The sequence below is a fragment of the Melanaphis sacchari genome, unplaced genomic scaffold (genome assembly GCF_002803265.2).
Source record: "Melanaphis sacchari strain LSU unplaced genomic scaffold, SCAv2.0 Contig117_pilon_pilon, whole genome shotgun sequence".
In the NCBI taxonomy this organism is placed as follows: domain Eukaryota; kingdom Metazoa; phylum Arthropoda; class Insecta; order Hemiptera; family Aphididae; genus Melanaphis; species Melanaphis sacchari.
In genome coordinates this window covers 465,843-491,032 of record NW_020270456.1, presented here as the reverse complement: position 1 = coordinate 491,032, position 25,190 = coordinate 465,843, and the positions used below count along the sequence as shown (strand labels likewise).

Sequence of the window (25,190 nt, the reverse complement as noted above, 5' to 3'; positions counted from 1 at the left end):
GGTAAAATACTTACTACAACTTGGGTAATTGTCAAACATATTAAGATCTCTTAATTAAGCATTTCTGGTTTCATGTGGCATTTTGCACACTTACTATTAGGTAGTTAAATGTTTAGTCATTTTTGTTGTATTTTTATCGGTGTACAACTGTCCGCAATATTTACAGGGGTAATTAATTTGATTTAAGCTGTCGCTTTATTTAATCAAAATACTTTTCTATAATATTTAACAACATATTTATTATTGTCTATATAGCTCAGCTACTATAGTAGTTAAATGGATTAAATAAAAATGTGACTATGAAGAATGTACTATACGAATCAACTATTAGCAACTCACTGTCACTATATTTAAATAAATAATTTCTTATCGTTATCAGAACTATGTGTCCATAGACTTTTTACCATAGAGTATAATTAATTATTTATATTTATATTTTACTTTATAAATAGAAGGTTGGTCGGTGAGTTGTAGTTCAAGTTGCTGTAGTGGCAGTGGTCATGGTTATTGCCGTAGCAGTGACGCCAATATAGGTGACAGAAAAAACGTACTAATAATCATGATAATTAATGATAATAATGTTTTTTTTTTTTTATGTTAATAATAATACACAACATAAATATATGTAAACTGCTTCGTAACTTCGACTATTTTTAAAATTTCCGGAAATTTCTGTTCCCAACGTTGTCAGGAATTCCCGGAATCGTTTCGGAATCGTTTCGGAATCGATTTGATTCATACTGATTCAATTGAACTTGAGACGGAAATATCGAGATTGAGCTGCTATTCGACATTTGTGATTTAACAAGCGAAGTAGTTCTTTGCGCTGTTCCATAGGGAAAACGGTTATAAATCGGAAATTTTTCAAACTGAGGCTGTTGAAATTGATCTGTGGAATAAATTGTGCCATGATTAGTTTTTTGAATGATGTGAATAATTTCTGCCTTGAATGCCAACGTTTGGTCAACAGAAAATTGCCTGACGACTAGAAGCATAGAATCAAAAAAATTTTTACGTTCGTATTTTTCTACAGGTGGCATTGATTCATATTTGTTTTAGTGATTTCTTTTAAATATTCTATAAACGTGCTTTCAACATTCCTGGGTTTTTTTTTAATTTTTAGATTATGTGGTTAGATTTTTCCATAATTCAACGGTTCTATTTATTTAGTAATATACATTGTTTGTACCTATTACTCACTCTTTCAACAATTAAAAAAAATATAAGTATTTTATAAATTTTTTTTTTTTATTTACAATCCATATTTAAGAATACAAATAATACAATAAGTAAATTTGATTACTATGAAGGAATTATTGACATGGGTTCACATGACGAGAGAAAATATCCATTGATATTACTCTTCAGTTAAGTATCATAAAATGTATACTTAATAATATATATAAAACTGATATGTATAGGTACGAACACTACGAACAATTGAGCCACACATAAATAAATAACATACAAAACCATAAATCATTGTAATATAATATTATATATATTACAATTTACAAATTATAAATTATAACACACCGGGATTTAAAAATATAAAAATTAACAATTTTTACAATTTTGCCTCTCCTTTTTCACTAAATTAAAGACATTGTGTGAGTAAGAGTAACATTCTGATGTGAACAGTTGCTTCCAATTTAAACAAACTTATTACTTTCAGTATTGGAATATTTAAAATACGTAGGTATTTGATTCATGATTCATTATACGGTTTTTGATAACGACATAAGTTATACCATACCAATACTATAAATGTCTTTATTTACTATCAAATTTAATTAAAATACCTTCAATTAAACCAAGTACAGTACCTACAACGCTAAAATCACAGTTTAATAATATTACACAATAGCTGTAGATATAGTTTATAAGTATTAATCAAATGAAAGTACAAAACTATAACGAAGTTGAGTTCGGGCAATAAATACTGTAAAGTTAGGTATACTTTATTATACTAGTCCAAACATTATTTCATTCATATGGTTTATACAAAAATCACTTAAATTATGTATTAATTTTCTGTCAAAAAAGCTAAAATTATTGATTATGCTAAAACTAAATATAATTTTTTAACAGTTGCATTGTAAGTTACCTATTAGACTAATAAACAAAATATATTTTGCGTTATACAGTGACGTGGTTGGGAAGGGGGAGTTAAGCATAAGATATCCGAAGAGAATCGTTTGACTCTCTAGGTATAGAATAACCGTAACCTGCAAGGACAAATAGATACATGGATTTTAAATAAGTAACTGTTATTATTATAGTTATCATTTATACTATATTATTAAATTAGTTTAATTACATATTTTCTAAGGTACACATTTGGTCTTCTCGTAGCTACTCGGAATTCTATAGATTTGTGCTCGTAACGGTGTTTGACGATTCCACACAATATACCATTTTATCTATTTAAAGATAATTTATTTTATGTAAGTAGTTTTTAGAGGAATTGAAAAAATAATTTAAGGATAAATCCATAATAATTGTTTATGTCTGTTTAAAATTAAAATTTTAATTTTGATGAATTTTGCTATTTATATGCATTTAAAAATTTAATGCAAGGTTCCTCATAAATAATTCATACCAGTACTAAAAAGTCTATAAAATATTTAAACCAAATTTTTTGTTACTATTTTAAACTATTTTGGCCAGATATTTTAGTTGCTTAACGGGCATTGTGCAATGAACTCTGAAATTTAATTAAAACAACATTCTATAAGTTTTTTTTTGATGGGCTGGGCTTATATAATACGACAATATTTAATCAAATTAAATTTAGATGGCATCATTGGCCATGATAATATCCACGTAAACCCATTTATACTTGTTGATTTATACGATTTACTACCCATAGACTATATGGATTACCTACTGTACCTATAATATATTACCTATTATTAGTTGGTCGTTTAACCTGGATTGCGTTATCTATACGGATAATTATTATGTACTGATTGAATTGTTATTTTTTATCTTTTATTCATACATTACTGAATAATATTGATTTGAGGAAATTGAATATACGATGCAATTTAGTTTTGATTTAAATTTTGGTTACTCATTAAAATGAAAATACGTTTCATGATGCATTTCAAGAAATTAAATCTGGACCCCCTTTAAACCGTACAATTTTATGTCAACATAATATTCTATCTTACACTATATGATCATCTCGTTTAATATATTGAACAAAGTCTGTGATGCGATATGGATAACTTTAATTATTTACATAGGTAACATATTAATTGTACATAATTTGAATATTACAATGTATATTACGTTCGTATTGCAGATTATTATTAATGTATTTAAAATTATAATTTATATTATTTATGGTGCCATGAAAATATATCTGTGGATTTATACGTACGTTTTTTTTTTTTTGGGCATGTAGCTTAAAAATTAATGTATCTTAATTCTCATATGAAATGTATATTTAATTATACAATTGATCCCGACCCACTGGGAATTTTTCCGGTTTCCCGATCATCCAGTCCGCCTACAATATTAGGTATTGCTGCGATTATAACATTAAAATCGTTAAGAAAAATACGTTATGTGATTTTTAAATAGATATTAAAATATTTGATTTGTATCAGTGAAATAATAGTTATGTTTATGACGGCGTACAGTTGGCTATAATACTGAATAGGTACCTATACAAAATATATTTATACATATTTTAGTACTATACAGACTAGTAGGTGGTATACATATTTCGATAAAACTGCGGTAGGTAATAACTAAACAAAATATATTATTTATTGTGGTTATACTGCTATGGTGGTATAAATATAAAGAAACATTTAAATAAATAAATTACTCACTCCAATAAACTATAATATATATTATAATATTTTAAAATTCGATTGCACAAATAGCTGGTTTTCTTTAACTATATATAGTGGTTACTCGTGTAAAAAAAAAAATTAATTGTACTTATACAAAACTTTATAAAATCGTTCGTTTTAGTGTTATATAATACATACTTATATCATCGTGAAACTATGTATATACAATTTTAAACATACTGTGATATTAAATATGTATCTACCAATAATTGTGTATATTATTTATTATTCTTTTTAAATAATAATATATATATAAATACCTAGTGTATTCTCACTTAACCCTTATAGATAGTCTCTTTTTTATTTTTTTATCCAAAAAGCAATATACTAAATATACATGAATTCTTAATAAAGAAAGTTAAGTTTAGTTTAACAATTAAAAATTTTGCATATTAAACTAGACAAAAATAATTATTTAAAATATATTATCAATATATACATTTATAATAATAATAATGATGTATAGCTAAATGGTTATCTTATTTTTTTTAACACGACATTCTGAGTTCTTCACACAACTTTTACAGTACATGTCTCAGCTATGGTTTATGAATAACTTATTCTCCGTCAAATAGGAACTAAAAAAACATTTTTAAAATCGAATACCTGATGGATTTTCATGAAAATTAAATGTGTAGCTATAAACAATTATTTTAAAAATACAATTACAAAATAAAAATAATATTTTTAATATTGTGTAGCTTATGTCGCTTACAATAAAATAAACGTTCGAATATAACTCAATTGTGCTTACACTTTTCACTTTCAGTACTTACAAATAACAATTGTTATGTTAATTAGTGCATGGCACTTACACTAGTCTTTTAACGCCCTTCGTTGAAATATTATAATATTTTAGTTTTAAAGTTATTAAATAAGTTATTGTATAACTTTATCAATTATAGGTAAATTTTTATTTTTCATATTGTAGTTAACATGTATATGAATGATGCTATGGGATTGTCCTTCCCCTGCCGTAAATATTAATATGATGGTTGAAAATCGTGTTATTTGTTTATAAATCACATTTGTATATAAATTATATTATCTATTATTTTAAATTAAGACAAACATGCACAAGCATAGCTTGTTATGTATTCGTAGGTATTAATAATATTATGATCTCCATTATTTTCTCAAAAGTTACTGAGTAATTCAAAAAAAGACCTTTGGTAAGAATGTTATAAGATTCTCTACCAGATCAGATACCTTTTGTGACACAATCCAAGTGATTTCATACTGAAAAAAGTGGTTTCAAGGACTACGAGTATTAAAAATTAAACTTTACTATAATATTTACATATAATATAAAAGCTGACATAAGATTTAAAATATAATGTGTATTGTAAGAAATATAAAAATTTTTCAAGTCTTTTTGGTTTTATTTTTAAAGTGAGTAAAATTAAAATATTAAAACAACAATATTATCACAATTAGTCTTTTTAGTACATATTAATATTTAATAGGAAATTAAATCTAAATAATACTCATAGTATATTTTACAATTAAATACAATTGTAATTAATACCAGTCTTTTGGTTATAATATTACCTATGTTAAAAAGTGTAGTAAATTATATAAATCATCTGTTGGTATCTTATTAACACATTTAACTAATAGATATATATAGTAATATTAATAAAATAACAAAATAACAAAACCACAATTGAAATGAGTAAACAGGCTATACAGAAATTAAATAAATAATACTTATTAGATTAGAAGATTAAAATATAATATTTAATACTTAATAATTAGTTTTAGTAAAATTGTAACATAAATTCATCATATTTTTTAATATTTTCTTATTTTAAAGTCAGTTTTTTTCTTCTGAAACATCATCATCACTCATCAGTTTCTGTTAACATATTCAAAATATTTTTATCATGGCTTAAATTTTTGTACTCACCATGATCTCTTTTTGGAGTAATTTCTTGTTTACAACGTTTTATTAAATTAAAATACTTTTGTGATGTTATTTTTATTGAGCTTGAACAGAGTTGTTGTGATTCCACTAAATCTTCAGTATTTGCCTTTTTTGGTTTTCTTATTCTTAGAGAATGTTGAATTATAATATTTTCAAATTGTTTATAATCATAATAATCAAAAAACACCTGTATTTTTTCCCATTTAGTGAACTGAACACTTTTAATTTTTGTATAATATAATATTGATGATAATGGATAAACAAAAAAATATAAAAACAATAGTAACCAACATGATGTTAGGAACGAGTTTCATAAGCGCCAATTAAATTGTTGTATAATGCCTAATTGAATAAAAATTATTATTTTTTCGCTTACTCGTATTACTCCTTACAACAACAGACGTTTACGTATTTTTTCAATATTAATGTGACTTACGATCAATTTTTAAGTTATTATTTGAATGACATGTCGCTTTTGTCAAATGTTTAAATGACAAAATGGCATGCTTAGGTTTAAATTATTAGTTAGTCATTTTACAGATCGATGCGTCAGAATTTTAGAAAAATATTGACACCGATATTTCATTTCGCCAAAATTGTGGCTTACGCCCTTTTGCCTAATAGGGCTCGATTATTATGGTAAGTCGATGTTGACTCAGATATTTATTATAATAATATACACTGTCATAAGAGTTAACAATTTAAAATATGTAAATACAATTTTTTTGGTGAAAATTAATTCAACTTACCTACTTGTGTATTTTTGATTGTAAAATTAATCACTAAAATAGTAATATAAATTTATGATAAAATAAACTAAGGCTTACATGCTGACAAACTATCATTATAGTGTATAATACCTATTTATTTAAAAACTGTATCCTAGTTTATTTTTTTTTATTTTTTTTTGGAATTTAATTAAAATACTTTTATTACTTTTATATTTATAAGTTCTAGTTAAATTATGTACCTACAATACATCTTTACTAGTTACTCACACGAATTCAAACTTTGAACATGACTATCCACGCCTAATCGTAGGTCAGCTGACCATATCGCAACTGGCGTTAGGTGCCATTTACGGCTTCCGCTAGTGAGTAGGTACACCAGTGTCCACATTGCCAAAGGCTTTTGCGTTTTGTGTTTAATTGTATTATGGTTAGTTTTGTTGTATATTTCTGATGTCTTTGTTTTAGAAAATAATATTATATATATGATTATGTAATTTCATTAGTCATCATACATTATATGTATTATTATGTATATATTATATGAATAGAGGTATGTATAGGTAATTTAGTCATAAAGATGCTTAATATTTGTATTTATACCATCTCAGTTGACTAAAGCTATATAAACTGGTTTTTCAACAGTGTTTGTATATAGACAACATAGTTATACCGGAAAGCACAAACACAAAGGATACACACATTGTATATTTCAAGAATAATAAATAATATTTTTACGTGCGTAAGTGCAAAGTGAAACAGTTCTATGTTTAAAAATCGAAAACCTACCACAATAATCCAGAAAAATGGACAATTAGCTAAAATATTTTTACAAAATTGAAATACAATCGTCCTAAGATTGTCTAATTAGTAATTAGTCAACTTAATATCTCTAAAAGGATTAAAATATTTTTTATTATTGAATGTAATCACTAATCATAAATTATTATGCTGAATATGTGGGTGTAAATAATGTTATTTGAGGCACTCGTATGCATAAATAAAAAACAATTGCCTATCTAATACTCCTTAGAAAGAACGCACAACTGATCACCGGAATAAAAATAACGCAGTAAATAAATATTTAATTAACATTATATCATCAAATATCGAAAAAAGAGCAGTTTATAAGTATTTAAAATTTCAATAATATGTCGTATCTTTATTATATTTTTAGCGGCTGATTTGTAGTCATAAACATTAAAGTTTTTACTATATATATACATTGACAGTTGTGTGTTTTTTAAATAATTTATAATATTCTGATGGTGAAATAATTGTTTCAAATTTTCTTAATTTATGTTCTATTCTAACTAAAACCTGGTCGGGAGGCATATAGCTATATCATCTGATAGGAAAAAAGCAAAATCTCAGAAAAATCTATTAGATTTAAAATTGATAAAATGTAGTAAAACAGCCAATATAAATAGATTTTTATTTTGACCTGAATATGAATTAGAAAATAAGTTTACAACAATAGGCGCGTCTTCTTTGTTTTGAAATTTATCATCAAGCATCTTTAAAAAAATGTATTAATATTGATCCTACTTTATTTGATCCTCTTCCGCTTTCTGTTTCAGTTCAAGTATACATGTGGCAGTTTTGTGGGATTTGTTTTTCAGTGGTTAGTACGTACAAAAGTTAAATTATAAATCCAGTAGGTGTACCGGCTAATTCTATTTCATTACGAGAAGAAGTCCGCTTCTTTTCTAATTTGGAAGGACAAGGATATGATTGGTGTACTTGTACTCAGGGTTGCGAAATGAATAAATGCAAGTGTAGAAAAGCAGATAGACTATGCAATTCCAAGTGTCATATTTTTAAACCTTGTGCAAATAAATAGGTAGTAATAAAATTATAACTATTATAATAAAATTAATTTAATAATATTTGTTAATTTTTTTTTTTTTGTTATTCCATCAAAATATTCGTTATATTATGATATATGAATAAAATTAATAATCACTGTTTTATAAAAAAAAATTATTTATATATAAATAAATAAAGGCAGTTTACCTGATTCGATAAGGTTACGTGGAATTTTTTAAGAAAATACAAAAAAAAATTACCATGTTGATACAGTCCCGGGGCATTTATAATAAAAATTTAATGGCACATATGTATCAGTACAAGTATGGATGTTACCTATATTGTTATAGAAAACGAGACGTTACAATTTGGAGCTTAACACTTATACTAGGTATTTGAAATATTCCTTGTTAATTATTGGTGCGCACTTAAACATGCGGTAACCTGCAAACCATTTTAATTAGCTATGAAATAATTTTGTCATTATTAAAAGAATTTTAGTAAAATATTTGACGAATGTTTATGAAGTATAAAATTATTATCCAAGCAATGATGAGTGCATGAACGGTGACGGTATAGACTTCCGGTAGACAGTGGCGAATGCTGACTCTGAAGTAAGGTTATACGCTCATTTACTAGATATAATATGTGTTATAGTTCTATTTTACTTTTAATTAATTAATAGCACACAAATTTGTATTTATTTTTAAATAAAACTTTAATTTAATACTTAAAAATAAATTAATAATTTTAGTTGCGAGTTAGTCAAAATATCTAAATTACTTTCACATTTTTTTTTTTTTTTTTTTATTTACAAATTCAGTTATTTCTTCTTTCTTCTTCAACAAAATTTTCTATTACTTATCGTAAAATGTATGTTTATATTTATATAAAAAAGTGTAATACACTCGTACACGTAATTTATAACATAGAATCTATATTATGGATCAGGGGCGGCCAAATAGTCGATCGTGTTAGAATTTATTTTTAGGCTACGCACACGAAAATTAATTATGGTATACTTAATAATAAAAATTTTTTTTTATCGAAGTTGATCCTCAAAGGTGAAGTATATTTTTAGTAAATCGCGGCCAAAAAAAGTTAAGTCGTCCCTGTTATAGATCATTGATGAAGCGCAACAAAATAAGCATGCTCTGAGTGGTTTTAGTATCGCATATGCTATTGGAGCAGGTCTCAAATAACCGGTATTTCAAAACGATACATAGGTACGTATAATTTACGCACACAGCTATCGTGTAAGCATGCTCAATCAATATATATTACGGTAAAGATAAACACAGACAATCAGATAGGTACAACAGAAATATATGACATTTTTATCATACTTTATGATTTTATTAAGAACATAAAAAAATAATTTTTGTATTTATTCTACTTATGTTTTTATTTTAAAATATATGCCCGGAGAATTCGCCATTGCCGGCAGGTGACAAGTGTGATGCACGAATGCCGCGAAAAACAATATAAAAAAAAAAAAATACGTCAACGATTAAGGTAAATTTAAACAAAGAATAACATTTATTAATAATGATCTTTCCATCACAATGTTTAATTCATAAATATAGTGACATAAATATTATTTTTATAACTATTTACATGCATATGTCGTATAACCTATGCGTATAGGTTAATGTATTGTAAGTAGGTACTCATAATGACTTTAATGAATACATAATGATTAAAATATATTAAATACAAGCACGAACCCAAGATGTTTAATTGAGAGTTGAGGTATTAAATATCAATATATATAGGTAGATTATGTTAAAATTTGTTTACATCATAATTCATAATAATGATAATTGAAACTCGAAGTTTACCATGGAATTATTTATTTAAGTTGACCAAAATTGAAAATATTACGTGCAGACTATTGGTGCTTATTTAATGTTACTATAATATATTAAAATTTGTAAAACATTTTATTTTTGATGCTAGTTAATATTCAAGTCAAAATCAAAACAGAATATAGTAGTGAAAACTGGACTTGTTTAGTTAGAGGGTAAGGAGTCAAAAATAATATCTTCACAATATCTTCATTAGAATTTTGATAAAATTTGATCAATTTCATATTATTAATTATTACTTCAACTATAGTAAATTTAATTATATTGGATTCTAGAAACATGAATTAAATGTAGATTGTACAGATCATCATTCTGAAAATTAATCTAATTATCTAATCCTATAGTTAATTTTGTGGACTTGAATAAAAAATAAATGTAAGTACCTGAATCTATTTTTATAGTAATTTACATTATGATTAATTATTATTTTATCACTAAAAATCATTGTTCCATTCATTTGATAACATCATCTGGGTAATATATTTAATGGAGTCAATAATATTTCTACTAAGTAACAACAACTATATACATAGTGTACTTATAGAGGGATAAAGTAGCATGAATTAATAATGTTCTCTGATAGAAATCTTAATTGTTGCATATTTAAATATAATACTACTACCTGTTACAGTAGCATATCTTTAGGCCTTGGAGGTGAACTTCAGGTTCAGATCCCTTCTTTTTAAGTGTTATAGTTATAATGATGAGCTACAATGATATAATTTCAAATATCGATATCGTACAAAATTTACCGATATCATATCGCAATATTGTAGTTCCTGCAATATCGATATCGTAATTCGTATCGAATATATATATATAATACCTAAAATAAATAAACTTTAAAATAATAGATTAACTTCACAAAAATAATCGAAAAATTTGAAAATTTTATCATAAGTAGAAAATGTTAATAAGTATCTATAGTGATTTCGAATTCGTTATTTTTAAGTAACATAAAAATAAAAAAAAAATAGATTTTGTCAAAAATCGGATTTGTGTAAAAATTTCCGTTTATCCTTAAATTTTTATTAGTTTTTCTTGGTTATAAAAATAAGTACTTGGAATTTTAAGTTTGATCTCTCTCGGATCCCTATAAAATGTTAAACTACATACTACTTCGCTCACCTAAACTTTAAATAGGTAGGTATATACATATAAACTCATAAACCACTCGTCTAAATTTTGATTTTTTAATATTTTGCTTTTGAAATAATCTGCAGTGTTATTCAATAGAAGAATCACTTTGTATAGGGAGCTATCGATCATATTGTCTTGGTGAACGACGTTGGCTGCGTTGCATTGTGTAAAACATATTATGTATGTAGCCCCGTATATAGCTATATTATTTAACCCTAGGGTTAAAAATATGTTCTCGCCACGCCAATGAACGCGCGGTAGGTCGCCTATATACACGTATATAATATTATACCGCGGTGAGTGGTCGTACCAGCCATATTAACGCGGTGTACAAATATACGGTGCATAAATATAGTCGCGGTGAAAAGCTGCTGCAGCGCATATTGTTCACTAACGATCGGAGAGGCGTCGAGAATTTTTTTATTTTGTTTTTTTTTTTTTAACGAAAATACCGCGCGTTTTATACACAAAACTATTATTATTATTATTATTATGCAAATCGTGCGATGTACTGCAGGTACGCGGAAAAACACTGCTGTGCAGAGTGTAAAGGAATGACCTGCGTGTGTATATACGTGTATACCTACGGCTATATCACATTGTGTACATACTTTATAAACTCGTGCTGCAATTATTATTATTACGTATATTATGATAATAACGTAGCGGTTGTGCGTTGTGTTCGCGCCGAGACGGCGTTTAATGGGCGGGTGAAGAACGAGTGCTCCGACGGAGCGGACGGTGGAAAGTGTGAAGGGGGGAGTGCTGCGGTTTCGGTACTCTTGTCAGTAGATGGCGCGGTGGACGGGGGAATAAAAAAAATAAACCGAAGAAAATCAACGACGAGCCTGCACACATTATCGCCGCCGCCGCGCTGTATTTGTGGGCAGCGTAGAAGCGGCGGGGCGACGGAGGTACGCCCATCCGATTGGGCCGCGTCGAGCTATCGGCCGACGGGCGGCGGGGAAGGGCGAGATCGATATCTGGACGGCCGCGCCCCTTCCCCCGCGACCGCGGCTGGTGGGCTGGGCTCGACGAGACCGCGGCCACCGCCACCGCAGACCGTCTCGACCTGCGCACTGGCGGTCGCCACGTTTTAGTACCGCGACGTAAACTCGACTGACCGGCCGCACACGCCGCGCACACATCGCACACGCACGTCGTACGTCGCACCGCGCACACGACGACCGACGGCGACACAACCGCGCAGGTATATACCACCGTATACCAGACCTTCAACCATATTCAGTCGACGACGTCTCACGGGCGCGGTGATCTCATTCGTTTTCGGCACGTCCGTTCCGTCGCTACCGTCACGTCGTTTTATTTTCCATAAACAACATTTTTCGTATCACAAAGGCAAGCGATATGGTCCACGAGACGACAACGACGACGGCAGCCGACGCCGCTGCCGTTCGCGTTTGACCCGCAATCCAATAAAATTACGTTCCGTTTCGTAAAGCGGTTTTCGAGTGTTTTACCTCGTCTCCGGCACAGTTGTACCCGAAGAATATCAAATTATTTTTTAGGACCACGATCTGTCCGTCCCGATACCGTATACCGTGTTGTGGATACCTAGATCTATACACTTGCAGGTGCCCTCCAGGTATAATAATATTTTCGTCGTTCGCCGCTCCGTCCGCGCGCGTTTTTCGTTTCGCCGGCCGACTAGGTACGGTAACAGATACCTTGTTACCGGTAATAATATGATAATGGGTACGGCCAACCAGGAACAGCATCCCGCCAGCGCGATCAAAAAGCCCACGGACTTTTCGATCGACGCTATTATGCGTAAAGATGACGCCGCCGCTGCCGCCGCAACCGCTGCCGATTCAAGACACAACATTATGTTCGGTAAGTGTCAACATATTATCGTATATTATATACCTAGTATACCTATGTATCTGGTGCTTTTTTTTCGTTTGATATATAGTATAATATGATTTTGAATATCCGCGGTCTATAATATTAACTGCAATATCGACTTAAAAGAAATTTAGTATTGTTATATCACAATATTATAACTACACGGTACCTTTTTATTTTGTTTTTTTTTTAAATTTCATTTTGGCGTTGTTTTACTATCTAATAATAATTATATTATTGTAATCGAATCAAAGCTAGAAATATACCTAGCTCATTTAATTGATTACGTTTGATGGTCGTGTATGTTAGGTATGTATAAGTACTTATATAATCCTGTATATTTCTATGTATCTATAATACAGAAATATGTTAACATTTTTGTATAAATTTCATTTTTATTTTGTTTCGTTAATATTTTTTATAAATATAATATATTTCGTTGATTGAGTATGTAGGTACCTAAGTATTTATCGTTACACGCTATATGTGCCTCAGAAAGTCGTACAAGCAAATATTTAAATATTATGAAATTAATTTTAGAGCACTGTAACAAGAACAGGGATAAATTATATAGTCCTATAAAAATTATAAAATTTTATCATAATATTCCTAATTTAGACACTACGATTAAACTCGGCAGAATTCATTTAAAATATTTAATGCACAGTTTTATAATTTAAAATGTAGGTATTATATATTACATAATTGCATTGAAGTAGTTGGGATAAAATTATTTTTTTCTCTAATTCATTTTATTTATACAATTAAATACTTTATTATTTTTACTACAGTCGTAATTATTATTAATTTTAATATTACCCATATGATACATACGTATAGGTATTAAATATATATATATATATATCAACTACAATGCTATGCCAATTAAATTTGATTATTTATGTATTACTATTGAATTTCATTCAGGCACGGAAGGTGAAGGTTCGATGGGTGGAACTGAAGATTTGGACATTGAAGTGGATGTCGTTGAGACTTCGGAACCGGAAGACTTAGCCGCCAATCGTTATCATCGTCGTTCTTCGGTGGATGCGGGCAATGGAAAGCAGAATGGCTCAGCTAGTGGTTCAAAGAAAAAGAGATGCCGAGAAACGGTTAGCGCTTCGTCTGAAGATGGTGACCGGACACCGCCCCCACACGATTCTGCACAGGCTACCTCTAAGAACCAAGCAACAATGTTAGCAAAATGTACCAGTCCAGATTTGGCATCTACGGAATGCTACCTCGAATCCGTTTCAAAAGAGCTCTGGTCAAAATTTCACGAACTGGGCACGGAAATGATCATCACCAAAACTGGAAGGTATGCATCATAAATGTAAAATAATTAAAAATACGATTTAGCTTATAACTTTAGGTATTATAGCGTATTTTGTCGAGCGTATGATTAATTAGGTAATATAACGTTCGGTATATATTGGTATTTCACGACAATACACACTTCAATAGTTATATAGAACTTTATACATTTAAATATTGGTATATACTAAAATTTCCAAACCGTCATTATAATTTTTAGTCTATATTATGTATATATATATATATATATATATATATTATATAAATGTCTTGTATGTGTGGATAAAGTAAAATACATTTTATATTATATTTTTATTTTATAATATGAAATAATAAACACATTTCTATATGAAACTATAAATAAAGTTTGGAATTTGAGGTTCCTAAAATAATCAAAATAATAACAAAGTTTAACCACACAATAAATCATTTTAAAACATTTTGATTTAAGATAATATTATTCATTATACACTATGGGCAATCTTAAAACAATAAAATATAAATTCAGGGCTAGTTTTTCCATTTGTGTCGACCAATTCAATATATCTAAGATAATACAAAATGTTCAAAGAAAATTAAAAATTGCAAAGTAGGTAGTGTTAAATGATAATATCTTAAGTATTTTTATCAGTTTAAAATTAACTAATGAATATTTAATGCTTATCCAATGATTTCTTAGGATTTACTTCCCTTGATTTTTTTTTTATTTTGATTCTAAGTATATTAAATTATTAAATTAATATTATATATCTAATATTAATTTATTTCTGTTTGAAGTCTACAATCAAACCATATGACTATTTGCAACTATTCATTTAAATTAGTAGCTATGTAAAATTTGTACAAATTTTCTACCTGTAATAGTACAAATACTGCCCTTCATATTAAATGCTGCTACTGCTTAAAGTAGTGTAAACGGTTTGCGCTTTTCATTTTCTATAATATGTAACTGTATTAAATGTACCACAAAATATTTGAACTAAAATAAATTGGTGTAGAGGTTCATGTATCTATATGATGTATTCGATATTCATTATTTAAACAAAAATCTAATCTATTTTTATCTATTTAGATACTGATAAAATTAAATAATGTGAAAGTATACTATTTAATTTTTAATTGAGTTTATGATTTAAATTTTATTATGCTGTTGGTACCAGCTAATACCTATATATTCTCTTACTTGCTTGCATTTATTAATTTCTTAAAAAATCATTACTGTTTTTAAACAAAGGATAGAAATACGAAATATTTGACGCGGTCATAAAAAAAAAAAAAGTTTATTTTACCTATTATTGATTTGGTATCATACATTTTGAATGAGTTCAACAAAGGACAAGGAATAAAAGAATAGAAAAATGAATCGCGTGTTCATATGTATCATGCATCGTTCCCTGGCACACACATTCATAAATATATAAAATTATACACAGGACAAAAGTTATTATTAATGACGTTTTATCAATGTTCCGAACGATCCGCCAACAGTAATAACTAATAATCTATTTATTATTTATAACTATTAGGTATATTTATATATTATTATCGACTTGGGTCATTTACGGTCATTTGAATTTTTATAATATTAATTCGCGTATACTCAATAATGCAATACTGTAAAATCACATCCCACGATGACATTAGATTTTACATATTTATACGCACGATATTAAGTATATTGCCATGAAACTACAAATACCTATTATACATGCATCATAGTAGCTATTTGTATATTATATACTTCTTATTTATACTCCACACGTGATAAATTTCAAATCAAAGATTGCACATGTAGTATTGTAATAATACTTATAAATTATAACATAATTAAATATATATAAGTAACTATAATATTCTATAAGGCGCAGTCAGACGTTTTGTCGATCAGAACTGTACATATTATGTACTCGTAGATATGATAATTTAATATCCCTATTCGACCATCAATTTTCTTGATAAATAATCGTGTACATTTAAATGTAACAATGACATTACTTACATAATATATCTAAGATCTAACCATACTGGTTAACCGCTTAAAGCAAATGGATAACTCGAAGAGACAGATCATAACAAAGGGGGGCAGTCACGCGGTTAGAACTCATCGATCATATTATCATGTTATAACATTATATTCGGGGTGATCCATTTAACTTAAGACACTCATTATTTCAAAAAAACATGTTTTTAAAAATACTTCTTTTACATGATATTTTAAGACGTTATATAACATTTTTAGAAATGAATTTGTTTTTAAGTTTTTACTCTTTGAAACGGTAACATACATTTTATTGATCTCATACTTTAAGTCTTTAAAGAAAATAGGAGTACTTCATTCTATAAAAATCAAATTTTGAACAAACAGTTTTTTTTAGTGATGATTTCAAATGAAGAATAAGGAATTTAAAATGTGTTGCTATTAACAAAAAAAAAAAACATTAAAATATTATGATGAATATAAAATTAATGAAAAATGTTGTTTTCTTAACGACGTGACATTTTGTACAAACATTTTTTTTCGAAAGCGTTAAATAGTTTTTTAAATAATGAGTGGTCTTACATTAAATTGGATTATCCGGTTTGCCTATATTATATTATTCTAATCGTGCGTTACCGCAGTCGATCTCACCGCTGTAGGTCTTTATCACACGCGCGTATATATAATATAATACTATGTAGGTGCGTATAGGTACACAATATACGGCGATATATATATATATATATATATATAGTACAACGCGCGTGTGAGTGTGTATATAATATGACGATGATAAAATAATAATATAATGCGGCGAGCGGCTGCTGCGGCAGAAGTTAATAGTCCTCGTGAATTCCTCAAACGCCATAGCTGGTATAGGTATCGGTGTACGGCGCGGACGATGGTCTCTCTCGGAGGCGCGAGCGCGAGATGCCGAGACAGACTGCCGCGCGTATAGAACGTATTATATATTGTGTATATTTTGTTATTATATTATATACATTGTGCATATGACGTTTAATGCGTGTGTGTGTGTGTGAATGTTGGGACCAAGAGAGTAGCAGCGGGCACACACACATACACGCTCGCTCATACATAAATACATGTATTTATATCATATATGTATGTGTGAGTGTGTGTTTTGACGTTGTTAAAAGGCATATAATACAAGCGGCTATTGTCCCTTTCATGGAGAGATGATAAAACCACGCTCGTCGAGACCTCACACCGCGCCCCATCGGTTACGTCGCGCGATCGTCGTCGTCGTTTATATTGTGGCTAAATACTTTGCGTCTCCTGCAAGTGTGTGTGTGTGTGTGTGTGTGTGTGTGTATACAACTATACACAGACACGCATACAAAACCGTGCACAATTCATTGTAAATAAACGATGGCCTGAGTATTTTTACGTTTTTCTCTCTGTGTACTCACTCACTCTCTCACTCTCTCTCTATCTTTCCAACTGTCTATTATCGCTGGTATCTTTCCTCATCCAGGACTATTGTCCGCGGGAATAAGAGAAAACGTCACACGTTGTATACCCCAGCCGTATACGCAGTGTGCATCTAATAATATTAATATATACCTATAAGACCCGAATGCACGCTGTGCAGACGTTTTCCTCAGTCCGCTAACAAACCTTTCTGCCCGCGGGGATGCAATATATCGTCTTTCGCTGCAGTTCGTCGATATATGTACCTAATAGGGTCTATATAATATCCTTTCGGCGTAACACTATCGTTACCCTTCTTGTAATCCTTTGCCGTCGCCGCTGCCGCCGCCACCGTGCAATTCAGGGTGCAATTCGTGCGCGCGACAATATAACTTGTTACAAAACGATCGATTTTGCCCGCTCGACAATGTATAATATATGTATTATAATACATAGTCGCTTTAATGCGTTTGTCCAACATACCTACTGTTTTCCCTATATATATATACCTATACAACAGTGATGACTCGGCCGTTTTTTTATTTTTCGGATGTATATCAATCGAGAGTGCTTTACACGTATACATAATATAATATGATAATACGTACGATAAAAATATTGTAGGCACATTATATTGTGTTTGTGTTTCTAAAAAAGAAGAAAATATTTTATATAAACCTGCATTGAATGTTTGCTTAATCCCTAAGGTGCGCGCACTGTAGGGGCGAGTTTGTCAGTCTTGTAAACGTGATACATGGCACAATGATTGATAAATTACCCACAACGCTGTTCTCTGTGTCTGTGATGTCGAGAACACAGAAATAATAACAACAATATAATGTATAATAATCCCCAGAGATATGCTGCAGCGACGTTGTCCGTGCACCCTAGCTGCGCGATCTGACTGTCCACAAGACACCCCCAAAACTTACATTTTTGGCCGTCCGTCTACAGGCAGTCGCGGTAATAGATATTTGCATAACCGCAAGAATTTTATCGCATTATTTGTACGTTCGACTGAATACGAGTGTATATATAATATAAGTACGCATGTGTCTGTACAGGAAAATATTATGGCATAGGAGGGTAGTAATTTAATATTATATGTTATATTGTTGCAGAGTACAACAAAAAAACATTCTACAGATTAATATATTATCCATAATAATAGGTAATAATATAAGCTATCACATCAGTCCCGCCTGTTTATTTCATGCGTTTTTATATTTGACATGAGAATGAGATACACGAAGTTATGAACAGACCAAAGTGTTTGTGTTTAATTGTGTGAAATCATTTATATTATTTAGTATACCTATATACAATAATTGAACATCAGACATGTATCTATCCATGTATATAGGTACTGTAACATATAATATGTGTTATGATGGTTCAACGTTTAATAAGATCGATTTTAGAATTTCAATAGATCTTGCACGGCATGTACATATTTTTATTCTTCATGATGAGTTTTGACGAAATTGTATACGTGCTCGGTTATTGCGTAGTATTATTTTTGATAACTTAAATATATACTAATCGTTTTAAATGCAACAATCTTAAACTGCTCAATAAACATTTTATTGATATCATGTTGTTATATTAAATTTGTAATAGCAGACTAATTAAAAATATCATTGTTTTTTATGTACATATCTATATGAATTGATCACAGTAATGCATTATATTTATAAAAAACGTTTGAATTCGTTAACATAGTTTATGTGATTTATTATAATATATAGATTGACGATTAAAGTAGTTAATAATATATATATTATATATTTATATCTTTATCAAATTTATATTTATATAAATGTATATAATTACACCAGGAACATTTTTGGAAATTGTTATTAGGTCTGTATCCGTGCACGTCCGATGTGCGCTCCCTGATGACAAAATCTTAATTAATTATATATAGAGTTTTAGATTTTATAGAATATCGTACAACTTATTACGTATTCACTATACTTATTTAGAAGACTATTTAGTGCAGGTAATGATAAATATTAATCTACGATGTGATACCGTTGACGTATATCTGCAGTAGGAGGTATATATACGGGCTCATAATCGCATTAGCCCGCGGTACCGCGGTTTCAAACACAATAATAATATATTATAATCAGCTACCTACATATTTTAATGAAAGTTTCTATGTTCCAAATTATACGTTTCCGTTGCAATAACCCAATCTTTAAATGTAATTATAATATAGGCGTGCATATATTGAGTTGGTGACACGGCCATCACTTTACCACTCCTTATATTATGTATGTAACTATATATAAACTGATGAATTAAACATTATATTCAAACACTGCTGACGTATAAATGACGCGTGTTATCTCGTATTACCTACTTATTATTATTATTATAATAAAATATCTGTCCGACTAAATACATAGCACGTCTTGGATTTCGCTCGCACATCATATGTATTAATCAAACGACTTTTTGTTTGAATTCAAATACCAACAACCAATCGATAAAATTATACAAAAATATTATGTTTTGCATACAATATTGTTTTCCAAGAAAAACCTATATGATATAACTTAGCATGACAATTCAAACTTAAAATATTCTTAAAACCAAAAACTCGGTTAATTGGTCAAAAAGGTTAACACTAGTTTTGATTTAGATACCTATAACTATATTTTACAGCTCAACATTTGTACAAAAATTAATTCTAATAAAATAATTGTGTTTCTTATTGAATTTAAGTCTTTTGGTGAAGACATGTAATTAACAGATTTTTCTTAAAAAAGTATATCCCTTCCCAAATAAAATTTTTAATATTATGGTACTGTTAAATATAGTCAGATAGATATATTATAATATTGTATGTATTCCGTGGTGTGCTTTTCACAAAATGTTATTATTTTATCTTTAATAATATATGATGCGTATATAATAATATCGGGCTGTTAAAGTTCTACGATATATTGAAATAATTGTATCGGCTACACGCGACCTCGTAATCAGATGAAAAATTATTTTTTACTATATATCTAATATATATACTATCACGCGAGCGAGTACTGAGGTAGTATTGAACATTTGAACAATAATATATGAGTATAATAACGCGATGAATAAAATATAATAAAACGTGAACGTGCAGCGGATCTCTCGACTGGTTATAACCATTACACGCGTATATAATATAACATATACACACAAATGTGTGTGTGTGTGTGTGTGTTCCAGCGTTTAAACATAATATCCAGCTATATACATATGTGTCGCCAATAAAAAACAATAATAATTCTCACCTTTATATGGTGGCGGGTTTTTGACAATTTTGTGACCGGACACCGAATAATAATAATAATAAAACGTGCAGGTATTTCTATATATTATTTTATACCTACCTACCCGCGGTGATATAATATCATATACGTCACGACGCCATAGAAAATTATCGTCGAGTATTTTTTATTATTCGAATATTGACGTCGACCCGCGTGTAAAGAGGCGGTCGCATTATATTATTAAAAAAATATGTATACAATACATGTCATATATGTATATATTATTTCGATGTATGTGTGCGTGTGTCTGTGTGTGTATGCGCACACAATGGTCCATGCTGATTGCTGATTTTGTGCACATTTTGCGATTTGATTTGCACTGTGCGAAATATACGTTCATTGTAACTTGTCCAGCGTTCACACGTCACGCGAGTTTTGCGTGTATAATACATAATATTATTATACATGTATCATATTTATATTATTGTTATTTATTACACAACAGATGTGTTCTTGTTATTATTTTTTTTAAATATTTACCTGTTGATGATGATTTTTACTTTGGTAGTCGGCTATATTATGTATAGTTATAGTGACAGATAGAACTGTTGTTTGTATAACTTTTGGGGTATATGTATATGTTAAATGTTGGTAAATATATACAAGTCTAATATTTAAATAAAATAAATCTTCTCTTTGTCGCTGCATTTTATTTATTAAACAGCAAGGCAATTGCATGTACCTAAATTAATTTATCAATTTTACGAGTATACATATTTTGAACGTAAATATAATGTATACCTATATTATTTAGGCACGAGCGTCTATGAAATAGTTATTACATCAGCAACTATAGTTTTGACTGTATGCACAGTATTTATATGTATTATAAAATCTTAAAAAGTCGACGGGGGAGCAAAATAAAAAATGATCGTAGTACATTCGCAAAATTCGTTGCGTAAATATTACAATGTAATATAATAATATTGTATTTATAAATTATGTTTGTATATTATAATTTTTGTGGTGTGACTTTGATCTTTGGGGACGCGATTTTATATTCTATATACTCGTATAGTGTTCGTCCGTTGACGAGTCGCACACACGTATCACCCCGCACTAACTGACACATGTCAAACGTAATTTCACGCCCGTTGTTATTCAAATAATACATAACAATAATAATCATAGCATAATATCATCGGCTACTGCTTCTGACGTTATAACTTATACTGTTTCACATATATATGTGTGTGTACTCGTGTACACGCGGAAAAACTCTAACGGTCGCCTGCAGTCTTATATTATTATATTATATTTACATAAGTGGGAAACGTGTGCATATTCAAATATTATTTTTAGTGTGCCCCGTTCACATGATGTAATATACAATGTCCCGCAACGGGAAATAAACTTTTCCGTCCTGTTTTAGACACCAGTTGTACGCCTGTGTATAAATCCCGATTTGTCTATGTACGATAGTGTTAGAGTGTACAACAATAATAATACAAATTGTAAATTCGCTATCAGCGATCGGATTTTTCATTTATATATATATATATATATGTACAATAATAATAGTAATAATGTACGCTAACAAAACAGCGCGCGAGTCACGGTTCGACTGCAAAGTACAACAAGCGCTTGTTAAGCGTTCCTTCTAGTGCCACCACAATAATAATATATTATACAAACATAATAATATAATATAGTAGGTATACATAAAACCACAAATTATTATTGTATATACGCACAATTCGACGATGGATATATCGTGTGTATATATATACTGACGTAAATGATACTACATTGACCGACGTACATAGTATTATGTACATAGGTATATATATGAACGCGCGCGTACAATAAAAATCGCATTTTGTATATAATATAATATATTTGCGTGTCTGTCATCTGTGCATAAAATTCACAACTGCGTTTATATTGTAATAAATGTACACAACAGTAATAATAATAATAATAATACGCGATGATGATAAAACACAACGCGGTTTTCGCCACCGAGGCCTTTGTATAGTGTCATACATTCACACGTCGCGAGTTTAACTGCCGTCGCCACCGCCGCCACCACCTCCGCGTGAGTAAATTGATCGTTTGTTTGCCGGTTGGATAGAGAAAGATAGAGAGAAAGAGAGAGAAAAAAGAGAAAAAAAAACACCTTTGACACGACACTCTCGGTTTCAGCGTTTTGTATATATATGTAACGCGTACATGGATGGTGTGTGCGCGCGCGTATATTTCGCACCCCGTCCGAGGGGCGTCGTGTGCACGTTGTTTTGTTTACATACGCTGTACACGCACACTTTTATACATACATATATCATATATTATACCATATAAGAGTTCTATACATATATAATATTGTATTGCTATAGGGTTGGTGTGTATGTATTTATTTATATATACATATATATATTATAATTGTAAAAGCGGGTCGTCTTAGGAATTTTCTGGGCGTTTCAAAATATTGTATATTGTCTTCTGCGGAAGGGACTGGAGAAAGCTAATTTTTTGATCAGCTATGTGTTTTAAGTAACACTTGAAAAATATAAATACATAATAATAACACTTGCTTATTTTAAACTATTTTTGAGCGTGATGTCGCGATTGTTATTCAACTTCAACAAGTATACCTACTAAAACTAAACACGCCATTAACACGATAATATTATATTTTAAACCGGAAAAAAAATCAAGTGGAAATGCGAGTAGAAAATTATTATGATATATTATAGGTAGGTACCTACGTTTTTGTGTATTTTGACTTGCAACGCGCATTTGACCGTCGCATGTTTGAATTGTCGAGAGAAATTATTAATAACGTAACGATAACGAACGTAGGTACTAGGTATACTGCTGCAGTTATATATAGTTATTAATCGCGAAAAACGATGTGAAAAAAAAAGAATTAAAAAAAAGAATCGTGTTTAAAGTAACAATAATACACTATTTTCACTGCTTGCAGAACTCGAATTACATGAAATAATAACATATGAAATATTTGTTGATTTTTTATTATTATTTCTTTTTTAATTACATTTTCACCGGTCTGAGTTGCGTTCGAACGCCACGTAATGTAATATATAATATATATGTATATATTTTATCCACGTAATATTAATAACAATAATAGCATAATCTAATGGCGACAAAATATGCGTGTTTCGCGGGCGGCGTGCGGTGTTCAGTATATAATTTGTGAAATTACCAAAAATGTATACATATAGAAGTTATTATAATATCATATATAGAGGTAATTTTTGTTCATTTATATATATTATATACATGGATATTTGGTGGTTACGCATATATATATACATTTGTACATATTATAGGTATAGGTATATATGAAACCGTTGAACCTGCACGCCGGGGCAGTGCAACAATAATAATAATAATAATAATAATAATAATAATAATATTTCGACCGTTTCCATGGGAAATTATATTGCGATAATTATAACACATACACACCATTAAACACATTAAAAGTACACGTATATACACAACTTTTTTCTTTTTGTATTAAAATAGTTTTTTTTTTATATAATTTTAACCTGGACAGTGTTAATTTTTTTATTACTGGAGTTTTCCAACTCTATGCGGCAGGTGCGGTATATATATATATCTGTTGGAAAACGTATCGCATACGAGTTGATGGCTCAGGCAGCACATAACCTGCGAAATGCGTAATAAGTCTATGACGTGTGGATGGCTCATGAAAACGTGGGTGGATGGGTGGTGTGTGACCCGATATTATATTTTATATAGCTCTAGATTTCACTAATGCTACCACAGTTTAATATATCTATTATATACGCACACGTATATTATTATTATGTATTTATGTTGTAAAAAGCGAATAATGAAAACAGAAAAAAATAATAAAAAGACCGACGTGCATTATCCCCGGGCGTAAATACGCGCACGGTGCACGGATTACCTACGGGCGCGGAACGGACGAAAAATACCGAAA

General features: G+C 29.7%; 1 protein-coding gene across 1 annotated transcript in view; it reads left to right on the top strand.

Moving 5' to 3' along the window:
• The first annotated feature begins 12,456 nt into the window (after window positions 1-12,456).
• Window positions 12,457-25,190, top strand: part of LOC112604011 (optomotor-blind protein-like) — a 55,532-nt gene continuing 42,798 nt past the window's right edge. The window contains 2 exon segments of the mRNA XM_025352868.1: window positions 12,457-13,195; window positions 14,135-14,525. Of these exon segments, the coding sequence (XP_025208653.1) occupies window positions 13,048-13,195; window positions 14,135-14,525 (539 nt within the window). The 5' untranslated portion in view covers window positions 12,457-13,047.